This window comes from Salmo salar, chromosome 27 (genome assembly GCF_965601325.2).
Source record: "Salmo salar chromosome 27, fSalSal1, whole genome shotgun sequence".
Taxonomy (NCBI): domain Eukaryota; kingdom Metazoa; phylum Chordata; class Actinopteri; order Salmoniformes; family Salmonidae; genus Salmo; species Salmo salar.
The window spans coordinates 13,610,991-13,627,607 of NC_138317.1; the positions used below are offsets into that span (position 1 = coordinate 13,610,991).

General features: G+C 41.7%; 1 protein-coding gene and 1 non-coding gene across 3 annotated transcripts; one reads left to right on the forward strand and one right to left on the reverse strand.

Moving 5' to 3' along the window:
• Window positions 1-10,392: 10,392 nt before the first annotated feature.
• On the reverse strand, window positions 10,393-10,468 carry trnav-uac (transfer RNA valine (anticodon UAC)). The gene has a single exon. It is a non-coding gene; the product is annotated as a tRNA-Val (tRNA).
• A 45-nt stretch (window positions 10,469-10,513) lies between these two features.
• LOC106588337 (retinol dehydrogenase 12) lies at window positions 10,514-16,256 on the forward strand. Of its 2 annotated transcripts, none has more exons than XM_014177214.3 (7): window positions 10,514-11,025; window positions 12,037-12,171; window positions 12,468-12,659; window positions 12,827-12,988; window positions 13,080-13,199; window positions 13,977-14,181; window positions 16,045-16,256. In XM_014177214.3, exons 1-7 carry the CDS (start codon window positions 10,959-10,961, stop codon window positions 16,139-16,141), a joined length of 978 nt encoding a protein of 325 aa, XP_014032689.1. In that variant the 5' UTR covers window positions 10,514-10,958; the 3' UTR covers window positions 16,142-16,256. The 2 variants fall into 2 exon arrangements, with proteins under 2 accessions (XP_014032689.1, XP_082826166.1); XM_082970040.1 differs by lacking the exon at window positions 16,045-16,256 and adding an exon at window positions 14,797-15,306.
• Window positions 16,257-16,617: the final 361 nt, after the last annotated feature.

Sequence of the window (16,617 nt, forward strand, 5' to 3'; positions counted from 1 at the left end):
TTAAATGTCAGGAATTGTGAAAAACTGAGTTTAAATGTATTTGGCTAAGGTGTATGTAAACTTCCGACTTCAACTGTATCAATAAAGCTCCACTACACATTTAATTCTAAATGCCAAAGCCTACTGCTTGCTAAATCTATTTTTTCTACTATAACAATTATGTTTTTCTTTGCAGGAAAAGGATTGTCCTGACTTTTAAGAATGCCTAAAATTGCTACGCCTTGCTTTTCTGGGTTGGCTGGATGCAAGTTTCACCATCCAATTATTTCAGCTTTACAGGAGTGCAAGTTCCACCATGGCACGGACCGTGGCGATATGTTGGCACATTAGAATTATTAGAATATAGCAAATATTAGTCCATTCTAGCATTCTATCAACGGTGGCTTTTGTGGACTACTGGAGACATGAAACAGTTAAGTGGGAGGGCATACAGGCTGTTGCCAATTTATTAGTGTGCAAGGATCTCCATTTTTATTCAACACTAGGTTTTTGCGAGGTCCAGCTGTTTTTATTGACACAAGACAGTTCATTGGAAACACACCGTAGCAGGCAATTGTTGCATCTATTTTCTATGCAAACTTACTAAATGTCAACAACAAAATTCACTGGAATAATAATGAAATCATACAGTAGCTATTGTCTATTTGCATTTTACAAAACACTACCCACAGATAAAATATACATTTTCGTTATTTTGTGACACAATAATAGAACATAAAACACATTTCTCTGGATCCCACTAAAGGTGGTTACTTCTAGGTTTCAGGTGGGCTGTGAAATAATTAGTTAGGACATTGGTAAGATAACAAGAATAGACATGTCTAATGCAGGCTGCTGAGGGGAGGACGGCTCACTACTATGGCTGGAACTGCGCGAATGGACTGGCATCAAACACATGGGAAACCATGTGTTTGATCTATTTGATACCATTCCACCTATTACGATCCAGCCATTACCACGAGCCCGTCCTCCCCAATTAAAGGTGCCACCAACCTCCTGTGGTCTAATGTTAGCTACTTACCACCAGGCAGCACGGTGATGGGCTGGCCATTCAGGATATATCCTACTGGTTTGGCACTTATGGTCTGCCCCCCCCCTTGAATGTTCTGCACCACAAAAAGAGAACAATCAGAGCAATGACTCGAGGCTCATTATTCCTGTAGCAAAACACAAGTCCATGAAGCGCTGCCTGGTCCACTGTTGTCAACCTAAATGTTCGCTGCTCAGACGCAATCTAATGAGAACAATCAGGGCAGGGTTCAGATAGAAATATAGAATGAAGAACCAACACGTCCCTCACCTGTGTGGTGAATATGATGTTCTGCCCAGTGGTGCTGCCTGTGCTAGGCAACATAGTGGTCGGCATATGCAGCACCTGAGGCATGGAGGTCTGAAAAGGCTGCAGCACTTGAGTCATAGCCTGCGTCAAGACCATTGGCTTGGGTAGTAATGGTGCTGCAGAGATGGGCAAAAGTCAATATACTCCCTATGAGGCTTACACCGATTGCTTACATGTGTCCATTGAACCATGTTTTATTCTACTGTGACTACAAGTAAGAAATAAGTGAAGTCAAAATAATGGAAACATTTGAGTAAATGAGGGATACAAAGTATATTGAAAGAAGGCGCTTCCACACAGGTGTAGTTCCTGGGTTAATTAAGCAATTAATATTGCATCATGCTAAGGGTCAAGTATAAAAATGCTGGGAAGTCCATCATTTTGGCTACCATGGCTATGCCCCCATAGGATGAAAATGGACCCATCCACAGGGCACGAGCATGAAAATGATGTAAACCATATGCCATGGCCGTCTCAGTCACCAGATCTAAACCTAATTTAACACTTATGGGAGATTCTGGAGCAGCGCCTGAGACAACATTTTATTTTTGAAAAATGGTGTCACATCCCTCCAATAGAGTTAGAGTTACTTGTAGAATCAATGCCAAGGTGCATTGAAGCGGTTCTGGCTTGTGATGGCCCAACACCCTATTAAGACACTTATTTTGGCAGTTACCTCATATTCCTATATTTTTAAATACACTACATGACCAAAAGTATGTGGACACCTGCTCATTGAACATCTCATTTAAAAATCATGGGCATTAATATGGAGTTGGTACCCCTTTGCTGCTTTAACAGCCACCACTCTCCTAGGAAGGCTTTCCACTTGATGTTGGAACATGACCATTAGTAAGGTCGGGCACTGATGTTGGGCGATTGGGCCTGGCTCGCAGTCGGCATTCCAATTCATTCCAAAGGCATTTGATGGGGTTTAGGTCAGGGCTCTGTACAGGCTAGTCAAGTTCTTCCACACTGATCTCAACAAACCATTTCTGTATGGACCTCGCTTTGTACACCGGCGATGAATTGCCATGCTCCTGAGTGGCGCAGCGGTCTAAGACACTGCATCTCAGTGCTAGAGGCGTCACTACAGACCCTGGTTCGATTCCAGGCTGTATCACAACCGGCCGTGATTGGGAGTCCCATAGGGCGGCGCACAATTGGCCCAGCGTCATCCGGGTTAGGGTTTAGCAATCATTGTTTGCAAGAATTTGTTCTTAACTGACTTGCCTAGTTAAGTAAAAAATGCTGAAACAGGAAAGGGCCTTCCACAAAATGTTGCCACAAAGTTGGAAGCACAGAATCGTCTAGAATGTCATTGTATACTGTTGCTTCAAGATTTCCTTTCACTAGAACTAAGGGGCCTAGCCCGAACCATGAAAAACAGCCCCAGACAATTATTCCTCCTCAACCAAACTTTACAGTTGGCACTATGCATTGGGGCAGGTAGCGTTCTCCTGGCATCCGCCAAACCCAGATTCGTCCATCGGACTGCCAGATGGTGAAGCGTGATTCATCACTCCAGATAACTGGCTTCAACTGGCTTCGACTGCTCCAGAGTCCATTGACGGCGAGCTTTACGCCACTGTAGCCGACACTTGGCATTGTGCATGGTGATCTTAGGCTTGTGTGTGGCTGCTCGGCCATGGAAACCCATTTCATGAAGCTGAAGTTGCTTCGAGAAGCAATATGGAACTCGGTAGTGAATGTTGCAACCAAGGACAGACGATTGCTATACACTTCAGCACTTAGCAGTCCCGTTCTGTGAGCTTGTGTGGCCTACCACTTTGCGGCTCAGCCGTTGTTGCTCCTAGACTTTTCCACTTCACAATAAGAGCACTTAGAGTTGACCAGGGCAGCTCTAGCAGGGCATAAATTTGACGGACTGACTTGTTGGAAAGGTGGCATCCTATGACGGTGCCACGTTGAAAGTCACTAAGCTCTTTAGTGTTTGTCTATGGAGATTCCATGCTGGTGTGCTCGATGTCATACACCTGTCAGCAACAGCTTTGGCTGAAATAGCCGAATCCACTAATTTGAAGGGGTGTCCACATACTTTTGTATATATAGTGTACCATTCCAGAGCACTCACCAAGGGCAGACATACGTTTGGTTGTGATGCTACTGCCATCGCTGAGGGGTATCACTGATAGTGTCATCGGGAGGTGCTGGTACTGGGAAGGCAATTTAAAGAACCATGAACTGACGGTAGAATATGACAATACAGACTCACCATTTACAGTTGTCTATTTTGAAACTGTTGCAAATGAGAATTGAGTCCCAAAACATACAAAATGACATGACCCCGGGAAGCAGGTTAAATTGAGTCTGCAAACCGCACACTCACCTTTACTTGGGCCCTTGCTTGCTTCTTCCATTTCCTCTTCTGGTTGCTGTTGCCACGGCGTCAGATCCTCCTCCACACACTCCATGTGGAGCTCTGAGTCAGTCACATTGACCTCAGAGTCTGTCATGTTGACGTCTGAGTCCGCCATGCTCATATCTGTAAATGAGTTGATATAATAAGGATGTTATGATGATAATCTATGATCACCTTTTAGGATATTGGCACATAATGTGGACAAGACGGTGTGGCAATCATGCAAAGTCAGAAAGTGGAGGATCAACTCTTGCTCCTTGTGTATGTTATTCACTGTTATTCATCATGCAAAGTCAGAAAGTGGAGGATCAACTCTTGCTCCTTGTGTATGTTATTCACTGTGTATGTGCTGTCCAGTTTTAAATGGACAGCCATTGTGGTTGTAGTTAGAGATGAAAAAAAAAAAAGTATGTTATTTTTATTGTCTTAACCAAATTGTATGCATGAACTGTGTGTATAAATTCCATTAATATAATAATTAAATATATTAAAGCTACAAATACACTAATAATAACAAATATTGCGGCATTCCACTGAATGTATATATATATATATATTATATATAAATAAAACACGCCTAATGCACGGCCTAATAGAATAATGTTAAACAAAATGTACAGTATATTCTTTGTAATGTATCATTTAACATGATCAAAATGTCATTTCAATAGCATGACGCCACCATGTTCTCTGTAGAGGGCAAACAGCAGTTTTGATACTTTTGCTTGAATTACTCATAAGCAACGATCAAGTTTCAGTTATTAGCTACTAGCCGGCTACATTTGTTGGAAATAAAACATAGCTACATTTTGAGTTAGCTACGATTAGCTAACTAGCTACCAGTAACTCAGGGTGCGAGGAGAAAATGATGCTCATGTACGCTGGTCCAAGATCAGCTTCCTGTCTTCTAATCTTCACTTTCCTTACAAGTAGTACAAACTAACTTGTCCTGGATCAGTAGCTAGTGACGTTCGGATATGTGCAGTGCGCGTGTGCATTGAATCCTGCAGCACATTCTGCAACATGGCTCCATGCAAAACAGCAAGACGTGAGCTTGAGCTAACACCACTGCTAGCTAACTAGTTAGCAAGCAAGCTAACTGAGTTCAACAACTAGCAACATCTAAATCTATTCACGAAGCATGCCATGACTCTGACCTTGTTCACTCTTTTTCCAAAGTTAAATAAAAAGGATAAAGTACAATAAAACGTGGATATACGTTACGCACCTTACCATGAAGTGAAAAACAGATCTGTAGAAGAATGGTGACTGCTACCGTTTTTCCCTTTTCGGCTCGCTTAGGACTGCACAAGCAAATGCCTACGTCACTTCCAGTTTTTGATGTAGACACTCTGATTCGCTACAATCTTAAAAACGGGCGGGGTGCCCATCTCCATCCTGAAAAGCACACGATTCTAACTTTGTTGACGTCTTCCAAAAATCTAATTTGTTCAAATTGGATTTGCAACTGATAATACACCCGCAGATATTTTTGATACATTTGTGTAAATTATATGACTATCTCCACATTATGCGATTCTTAGTACAAGTTGTCAGACGGTTTGTTACAATGTTGCAGCCAATGTTAAAGTCTCTCCACTTTCGCTTTCAAATAGTCGTAGAAACTGCGATTACCAGAATCAATAGTAGTATGCTAGTCTACCTTCTAACCAACGTTAATTTAGTCAATCTTCCATTTCAACATGTTTTGAAGAATGATCTGCAAATGATGAAGTTACTTGCACGACCATCTTAACACCAACACTGCTCTCAAACGCCAACCCGATATAGTTAAGGCCCCACAACCAAACTAACATTTAGCTAGTTTATACTTCTGAATGTCTTTCTTAAAATATTGGGGGATTTGCGTGTATTGTTAGGTATTACTGCACCGTTGCAGTAAGAAATATAAGCATTTCACTGCACCTGGGATAACATCTGCAAAATATGTTTAAAAATAACATTTGATTTGAGCTAGGCGAAACCAGAGACTTAGCGGAACAATTCTGAGAAAACGTAGCTAGCTCGTGCTTGTGTGTGGGTTCATTGAAATAGACGACGACGTAGGTGTTGGCTAGCTAACTAATTTAGCTAGCTAACAATCTGTATGTAGCCTCGAACACCAGTCCAGCTGCCCGATATAAGACCAGGGTCAAGTGACAACTGGAGGTATTAGCAGTGGCTGACTAACGAAGCTAGTTAATTAACAAACCGACAAAGTTGGTAGCAAACTGTTAGCTAGCTAACATCATTGCTAGCTAGCTAATAATTCACGTATCGAACTGGCTGGATAACGACGGTATAATTAAAGTTAGCTAGCTGAGCTATCTATCTAATATTGTTCTACATGTGAATATGAGCCATAGCTAGCGATATGGGCAACCGCCTAAAACAAATATAACTTTACCTGGCTAGGCAAAGCGAAAGCTAGCTAGTAGCTAGCTACCGGTAAGAGTAATTTTACGCGGCAGCGCCGGTATACGTACAGGAGCGCCGCCCTCTGGCGGGCGCATTACAAAATTCACGCGACCTACCATCAATCCCAGTGATTCAATCAAACAATGTTTACGCATATTTCCTCAATGTTGCAATTGATTAGATTATTTCCAAATGCACTACTAACTCAATATCGATATCAGTGTAGCTTGCCAATCAAACGTCAACAGTATGATTATCAGATTTTTACTTATAATAAAATAATTTGCCAATGCAAAATCTAGCTATAGCTTTTTGTCCTATTTGCTTTGACTGTCACTCTTTTGAAATAGTAGCCCTGCAATAGGCCAGTAGTTGGCACACTAGGTCCTACCCATAGACTTGGTCCTACCATGTGTCATCATACTGCTACCAATGTCGAAATTGAGGGGGAGCAGCTGAACAATGGTTAAATGGAATAGTAACTGAAATATGGAAACTGACTGTAGACCTAAACTCAGCAAAAAAAGAAACGTCCCTTTTTCAGGACCCTGTCTTTCAAAGATAATTCATAAAAATCGAAATAACTTCACAGATTGTAAAGGGTTTCCCATGCTTGTTCAATGAACCATGAACAATTAATGAACATGCACCTGTGGAACAGTCATTAACTTCTTCAGAATTGGTGTCTCTTCCACAGGACAGTTGAGCAAACACAGGCTAATTCAATTAGCATGAGGTTTTATTTATTTTACTAGGCAAGTCAGTTAAGAACAAATTCTTATTTTCAATGACAGCCTAGGAACAGTGGGTTAACTGCCTTGTTCAGGGGCAGAACAAAGATTTTTTTTTGTCAGCTCAGGGATTCAATCTTGCAACCTTTCGGTTATAAGTCCAACACTCTAACCACTAGGCTACCTGCCGCCCCAGGTAGCCAAATTTCCCAGGACATAGACATAACTGATTTTAAATTCTTGTTAATCTAACTGCACTGTCCAATTTACAGTAGCTATTACAGTGGAAGAATACCATGCTATTGTTTGAGGAGAGTGCACAATTTTGAACATGAAAAGTTATTAATAAACAAATTAGGCACATTTGGGCAGGCTTGATACAAAAGTTTGAACAGAAATGCAATGGTTCATTGGATCAGTCTAACACTTTGCACATACACTGATGCCATCTAGTGGCCTAAATCTAAATTGCACCTGGACTGGAATAATACATCATAGCCTTTCTCTTGCATTTCAAAGATGATGGTACAAAAAAATACAAAAGAACGGTTGTTTTTTTCTTTGTATTATCTTTTACCAGATCTATTGTGTTATTTTCTACTACATTCCTTTCACATTTCCATAAACTTCAAAGTGTTTCCTTTCAAATGGTACCAGGAATATGCATATCCTTTCTTCAGGGCCTGAGCTACAGACAGTTAGATTTGGGTGTCATTTTAGGCGAAAACTGAAAAAAAGGGGCTAATCCTTATGAGGTTTTAAGACACTTACAGTTTACAGACAGTAGGCAATTAAGGTCACAGTTATGAAAACTTAGGACACTAAAGAGGCCTTTCTACTGACTCTGAAAAACACCAAAAGAAAGATGCCCAGGGTCCCTGCTCATCTGCGTGAACGTGCCTTAGGCATGCTGCAAGGAGGCATGAGGACTGCAGATGTGGCCAGGGCAATAGATTGTCCATACTGTGAGACGCCTAAGACAGCGCTACAGGGAGACAGGATGGACAGCTGATCGTCCTCGCAGTGGCAGACCATGTGTAATAACACCTGCACAGGATCGGTACATCCGAACATCACACCTGCGGGACAGGTACAGGATGGCAACAACAACAGCCCGAGTTACACCAGGAACGCACAATCCCTCCGTCAGTGCTCAGACTGTCCACAATAGGCTGAGAGAGGCTGGACTGAGGGCCTGTAGGCCTGTTGTAAGGTAGGTCCTCACCAGACATCACCGGCAACAACGTCGCCTATGGGCACAAACCCACCGTCGCTGGACCAGACAGGACTGGCAAAAAGTGCTCTTCTCTGACGAGTCGCGGTTGTGTCTCACCAGGGGTGATGGTCGGATTTGCGTTCATCGTCGAAGGAATGAGCATTACACCAAGACCTGTACTCTGGAGTGGGATCGATTTGGAAGTGGAGGGTCCGTCATGGTCTGGGGCAGTGTGTCACAGCATCATCGGACTGAGCTTGTTGTCAATGCAGGCAATCTCAACGCTGTGCATTACATCTTCCTCCCTCATGTGGTACCCTTCCTGCAGACTCATCCTGACATGACCCTCCAGCATGACAATGCCACCAGCCATACTGCTCGTTCTGTGTGTGATTTCCTGCAAGACAGGAATGTCAGTGTTCTGCCATGGCCAGCGAAGAGCCCGGATCTCAATCTCATTGAGCACGTCTGGGACCTGTTGGATCGGCGGATGAGGGCTAGGGCCATTCCCCCTAGAAATGTCCAGGAACTTGCAGGTGCCTTGGTGGAAGAGTGGGGTAACATCTCACAGCAAGAACTGGCAAATCTGGGGCAGTCCATGAGGAGGAAATGCACCACCATACTTAATGCAGCTGGTACCCACACCAGATACTGACTGTTACTTTTGATTTTGACCCCCCCTTTGTTCAGGGACACATTATTCAATTTCTGTTAGTCACATGTCTGTGGAACTTGTTCAGTTTATGTCTCAGTTGTTTAATCTTGTTATATTCATGCAAATATTTACACATGTTAAGTTTGCTGAAAATAAACGCAGTTGACAGTGAGAGGATGTTTATTTTTTGCTGAGTTTATAACCTTTCACATGTAGTGTAATATAATAAATCCTGCAGATTTATGCATTTTTTGCAGTTAAATGATACCACAAATATTAATTTTGTCTCGGTAACAGCAGTGAATTAATATTATCTCTTGAGAAAATGCTAAGTGCGTGAAATGTGTGTTTTTGACTCTGTTATACAAGCAGACAGTATTTCAACCACATAAAATAATAATGCCCAAGACGAACTGAAGTCTAATCAGAAACGTGTTTCATTGTTTTCTCAGCTTTTCATTTCCTTAAAACCTGTCAAACTCATTACATTGGGCATTTTGCACGTGGTCTTTCCACTGTTTTGGAGTTATTGCGTTTTCTCCTGGTCCCTAAAGCAAACAGACAACTTTACAGGTGTTAATTTGATTGTTCCGTTCATTCTATCGATGTAAGACATTATTCTGGTGAGCACTACTTCTAGGGCAACAAGTAATGACCGAAGAGAAGCTTCATGTATCTATACTGAACAAAAATATAAACGCAACATGTAAAGTGTTGGTCCTATGTTTCATGACCTGAAATAAAAGATCCCAGAAACTTTCGATACGCACAAAAAGCTAATTCCCTCAAATGTTCTGTACAAATTTCTTTACATTTCTGTTAGTGAGCATTTCTCCTTTGCCAAGATAATCCATCCACCTGACAGGTGTGGCATATCAAGAAGCTGATTAAATGGCATGTTCATTGCACCTTGTGCTGGGGACCATAAAAGGCCACTCTAAAATGTGCAGTTTTGTCACAACACAATGACACAGATGTCTCAATTGTTGAGCGAGGGTGCAATTGGCATGCTGACTGTAGGAATGTCCACCAGAGCTGTTGCCAGATAATTTAATGTTAATTTCTCTACCATAAGCAACAACTCCAATGTTGTTTTAAATAATAGGGCAGTATGTGTTTGAGGAGTATTTCTGTCTTTAATAAAGCCCTTTTGTGGGGAAAAACTAATTCTGATTGGTTGGGCATGGCTACTCTGTGGGTGTGCCTGGCTCCCAAGTGGGTGGGCATATACCCTCCGAGGCCCACCCATGGCGACGCCCATGCCCAGTCATGTGAAATCCATTGCTTAGGGTCTAATGAATTTATTTCAATTGACTGATTTCCTTATATGTACTGTAACATAGTAAACTCGTTGATATTGTTGCATGTTGCGTTTATATTTCTGTTCAGTAAATGTATAGTTGATAAACAAATGGCCTACCAAATGTCTGAAATTATAAGCAGAAACTTGAAAGTAGTCAATACGGTCCAGTCTGGAGTATCAGCAAAACAAATGATTATGGTGGATCGAACTGCGCAGGTAGCCTACTTTTTGAAGTCATCACACACAACATTTTTTACATTTTTTTACATTTTAGTCATTTAGCAGACGCTCTTATCCAGAGCGACTTACAGTAGTGAATGCATACATTTCAAACATTTTTACCGTACTGGTCCCCCGTGGGAAACGAACCCACAACCCTGGCGTTGTAAACACCATGCTCTACCAACTGAGCCACACGGGACCACAACACCCATAATATGCGCGACTGAGCCTGCGCAGACCGCGAAAAACAACATTAGATGTTTACATGCCACAGTATCCCATCTAAAATCAACATATCCCAGGCATCTTGTCCTGGTTTCACATAACCGGGATACACGTTTTTTCGGGTTATTGTAAACGGGATATGATGTTTATATGCATCAACTCAAAAACAGAATACTTAAGTATCCCGAATAATAACGGGATATTGGTGTGCATGTAAACGTGGTCACTGACTGGTCAAGGGAGTAGTCCTGGTTTAATCGGACTATAAGACTTAGAACCTCGTATGTAAGATACTTAGACCTATTCATAGCTACTCGAGCTGTATCACTGCTTGTGCTATAACAACATTTAAAGCAACCGAGTTCAAGAAGACGAACCAGACTCGATAAGCTCATGATTTACTAGGCTAAAATGTAATTGTCTTGTCTGGGGTGGTCAAATAATTTTGGCAACAACAGCTGATAAGATGTGGAAAGAATTGAAGAAAAACCAGCTAGTCAAGTACGGCGCTGTGACTACAGTGTCAACCATCAGTAAGTCACAGCTCTATTGCTTAGCAAGTTATCTTGATGTATTGTAGGTTTCAGACCTCATTTCAATTACTTTTACAGTTTTCTGTAACGGTAAAATAGTTTCTAACATTTCTACATGGACATGTAGTCTCGGTAAATTGTAGCCTCATTTCAACAAAACCAGGTTAACACTAATAAAATACCCACAGAGAGTATTGTATATCAAAACTGACCGCGTGACATATGTTGTGACATACGGGATGTACAATTCTTCAGATTGTATTATACATTTATCTTGATTTTCATGAAAATCAACAGAATCACTGAAGGATGACTGACCGTGGTATGTGGTTCATTTGTATTGTAGTGTCTGTTTAAGGGTTGTGATTTTAAACGTGTTTATTCCCTGTAGCTCCAAGATCCTGATATATACTATTATGTGTGTAAATACTTTACAATTGCACATACAGTATATGCTACCTTGTCCATTAAGTGTGTTAACAATTCCTACTCCCACAACAAAGGGTCTATTGCATAGACTTGAAAAATGTTAAACCTGGATTAAATCTCGTTTGGTAGAGAGATTTTAATCGTGATAGATTAGGGTTTGTGATATTCCTCCCGTGTGGAACCAGAGTCACTGTCTTTTGAACTGTTGTCTCAACAGCACCTATTTAGACACTCTCTCGTATCGGCCTTAGACTTTTTTACACAATGCCAATAACAAAGGTTGTGCCATCAGTTGCTCGATCTTTCCCTGTCCATGGATTGATCACATTGGTGCGCCAAAATGAGGATGTTTTCTCTTCCACATGTTCCAAATATAGTCCCATGATTAAAAGCGACAAGTAGCAAAAGCATTGTGGGCCAATGTGACCAATGACCATGCTTTCTATTCCCATGATTTAGGCTGCTGACCTGTCAGTTCTTACACAATCAACAGGCAGGGTGCCTCTAGTGCAAGGTTCATAGGTCAACATAAGAAGAAGTAAGAGTGATATTTTGTCTCAGTGCTGTTTGTCTCCAAACCAGGCTATGTTTTACTGAGAAAGTGGATCGCCGGTGGGATATGCCGCAGCCATGCCAAGCTGCATGGAAGGACTGTGGTGATCACTGGTGCCAACACTGGTATCGGCAAGGAGACGGCCTGGGATATGGCCATGAGAGGTACAGTAGGCATATACCACTTCTCTATTGGACTGTAACTGTGTTGTGATTTGCATTACCTTTCATGGGATGTCGCTTTTGAACACAAACAAGTTACAACGCAATCTGAGGAAAATGGGGGTTTAAGGGCAATTGTGGGGGCTATTCAATGGAAGGCATGAGTATAGGGGGCTTAGTGACGGGGTGTGGTACATTTGTGGATGTTGTTCAGCTGATGATAGGGCTGATCCTATATATTCTATTGGAGGGGAATGTGATGAAGGTGTTCTCAGACGGACGGTACTGCGTGTTCTCAGGAGCCCGGGTGATCATGGCTTGCCGAGACCTCACCAGGGGAGAGGCCGCTGCAACAGAGATCCGCAGTTCTACTGGAAATACTAACGTGGTGGTGCAACAACTAAACCTGGCCTCCCTCGGGTCAGTACGACAGTTTGCCAGGGAATTCATTGCCACGGAGACCCGTCTGGACATACTTATCAACAACGCAGGTGAAAGCATCAGTTTCATTTACCCAACATGCTTTGAGAGCCTGAATTGTGTTGGTGTTGTCATCGAAGATCCTCCTTTGATCTATAGCATGTTTTTCGTTGTCAAAGTTGTGGGCCTGATTTTTATTTAACCATCCGTTAAGTACTCAACCCTCTACTCCTCACAGGTATAATGCTATGTCCCAAAAGCTTCACAGTGGACGGGTTTGAGAGTCAATTTGCTGTCAATCACCTAGGTCACTTCCTATTGACCAATCTGCTCCTGGACATGCTGAAAGCTTCCACCCCCAGCCGCGTCGTCACTGTGTCTAGCATCGCACATCAAGGCGGTAAGCCCATTCTGACCAGATATTTTTCTAATAAAACAAATATCATCAATTGAGTTATAGCTTTATCTGGCTCTACCTCATTCTCTTTCAGGGAAAATCCACTATGATGACCTTAACTTTGATAAGAAGGGGTACAACTCAGTAATTGCCTACAAGCAGAGCAAACTGGCCAACCTCCTCTTCTCCAGGGAGCTGGCACGAAGGACCAAAGGTGAGGGGTTGCCTTATTACAGCTCTATTACGTATTACTACTCATGTACATGTAGTTAGAAATTAGACCAATTAAAATGAATTAACCTAGTTATGTGTAGGAAATTAGGTAATGCAACTAGGAGATTTTTCCATTTCCACTACATATCCTGTTCAATGGCTAAATGTACTGTAATGGTAATGAACCCCAGTTAACCAATAAATGGGAATACAATACCAATGGGCCATAACTTTGTGCGGGTTCAGAAAACACCATAATAAATGCTTCAACACATACACTGTTAGTCTACATTTATTGGTTAACAATCAATGTGGATTTTACCGTAGTTATGGATGGATTTTACTGTAGTTTATGGTGGTTTAGCAATGCATGGCTAAAGATAAGGGAACTAATGTTTATTAGTGGATTCAAGCCTGTACCAGTTGGCTGAGAGGGGTGTCAAGGCTTATCTTTTGTTTTTGTAATGTGCATTGGGGTGTGGAGTGATTTGAGGCCGTTGTTGCAGAGTATTCATCAAGTATCTTGGCGTTAACCGTAAAAATAATCGGACCTATGCAATTACTGTATTTAATGATTCTTTACCTATTAATGCTGTTTTCTCCCCTTCTCCCCCATCAGTAGCAGTCTTAGTATCCACAGCAAACATTATACAAACAAATCATGTTGCTTCAAAATCAGGTCATAACTGGTGTACAGTGCATTGCTCTCTGCCACATGATGTCTCTGATTGTCAACATTTTAAGGTTAGTGGCCCTATCCCTACACTCACCCCATCAGGTACTGGAGTGACGTCGTATTCCCTGCACCCTGGGGTTATCCGGACAGAGCTGTGGCGCCACTCGCAGTCAAAGTACCCCACGCTGAGTTCCATGCTGTCAGCCCCCGCCTGGCTTCTGATGAAGACCCCCAGGGAGGGGGCCCAGACCACCATCTACTGCGCCGTCACTGAGGGGCTGGAGGAGAAGAGCGGCTACTACTTCAGGTACCACTTTGAGTTTAGCATCCCAGTGTGTAGAATGAATTAGCCTAAATCAATCTCTCTGTGTGTGTGTTTGTGTGTTAATTGGAGGGGGATGATTTTCATTTACAGTGGGAGTGTATCTTGTGTGTGTGTATGTGTATGTGATAGTTGAGCATCCCATCAAAAGTATGTGTGTACAATGTGGTATATATTCTGAGTGTAGACAATATACACTGAACAAAAATATAAACACAACATTTAAAGTGTTGGTCCCATATCATGAGCTGAAATAAAAGATCCCAGAAATGTTCCATACGCACAAATAGCTTGTTTGTGTCAAATTCAGTGCAAAAATGTGTTTACATCCTTTTTAGTGAGCATTTCTCCTTTGCCAAGATAATCCATCCACCTGTTAAGTGTGGTATGTCAGGAAGCTGATTAAATAGCATGATCATTACACAGGTTCACCTTGTGCTGTGGACAATAAAAGGCCACTCTAAAATGTGCAGTTTTGTCACACAACACAAAGCCACAGATTTCTCAAGTTTTGAGGGAGTGTGCAATTGGCATGCTGACTGCAGGAATGTCCACCAGAGCTGTTGCCAGATAATTTAATGTTCATTTCTCTTCCATAAGCCGCCTTCAATGTTGTTTAAAAGAATATGGCAGTACATCCAACCGACCTCACAACCGCAGACCACGTTTAACCACGACAGCCCAGGACCTCCACATCCGGCTTCTTCACCTACGGGATTGTCTGAGACCAGCCACCAGGAGAGCTGATGAAACTGTGGGTTTGCACAACTGCAACATTTCTCCTCAAACTGTCAGAAACTGTCTCAGGGAAGCTCATCTGCATGCTCGTCGTCCTCATCAGGGTCTGGACCTGACTGCAGTTCGACTTCATAACCGACTTCAGTGGGAAAATGCTCATCTTCGATAGCCACTGTCATGCTGGAGAAGTGTGCTCTTCACGGATGAATCCCGGTTTCAACAGTATCGGGCATTGTGTGGGTGAGCGGTTTGCTGATGTCAACATTGTGAACAGAGTGCCACATGGTGGTGGTGGGGTTATGATATGGGCTGGCATATGCTACGGACAATGAACACAATTGCATTTAATCGATGGCAATTTTAATGCACAGAGAAACCGCAACTAGATCCTGAGGCCCATTGTCGTGCCATTCATCAGCCGCCATCAAATCAAATTGTATTTGTCACATGCGCCGAATACAACAGGTGTAGACCTTACAGTGAAACGCTTACTTACAAGCCTTTAACCAATAACGCAGTTAAAAAAAAAAAAGTGTTAAGTAAAAAATAGATAAGTAAAAAAAAAATGAAATAAAAGTAACAAATAATTAGAGAGCAGCAGTAAAATAACAATAGTGAGGCTATATACAGGGTGTACCGGTACAGAGTCAATGTGTGGGGGTACCGGTTAGTCGAGGTAATTGAGGTAATATGTACATGTAGGTAGAGTTAAAGTGACAATGCATAGATAATAAACAGAGAGTAGCAGCAGTGTAAAAATTTGCCATTGAAGAGGAGTGGGACAACATTCCACAGGCAGCAGCCTGATCAACTCTATACAAAGGAGATGTATCGCGCTGCATGAAGCAAATGGTGGTCACACCAGATACCGCGGTCCCGCCCTAACATTCTTTTAAGGTATCGTGACCAACAGATGCAAAACTGTATTCCCAGTCAGTTGAAATTCATAGATTATGGCCTAATACATTTATTTCAATTGACTGATTTCTTTATATGAACTGTAACTCAGTAAAATCTTTGAAATTGTTGCATGTTGCCTTTATATTTTTGTTCAGTGTAAATAACTATGTGTTTAGGTGAGCTTTAAGTTAGGATGTGTTTGTTTCTCAGTGACTGTCAGGTAAAGGAGCCAGCTCTTGAGGGGAGAGATGATCTTGCAGCACTGAGACTATGGGGCGTTAGCGCCGGGCTAGTGGGACTCAATTAGAACAATGAACAACTCGCCTTGCAACACGGTGACACTCCCAACCCCACCTGCCAGAACCCCCCGGATACTGCACATTTTTTTTAACGTTGGCTCTTAACTTTCATATCAGAAGATATCCTGCTATTCCGTACCCATTTTCTATATTCTATATTTTTTGATGTTGTATTATAATACAGTATGTTTTGATCAAACATTTTTTTCTGTATTTTATTGTATTGAAGCTTATTCTCGTTACAATGGTCTTCATGCTGAAATTCTGTATTTTTCATGTTTTCATAGAAATAATTTTTTTTTATTTTGCTTCAGAAGTCTTTGCGTGAGTAATAGTGTAGTTTTATGAATTATAATTTTACATCCCGTTTTTTTTATCAGTTTAGCTAAACTACCTTTAAAAAGTGTTACTTATTTTAAAGACTTAATAAATTATATGCTATTTGTACATCTCAATATTTATCAATGTTTTCAGAAGTTGCTTG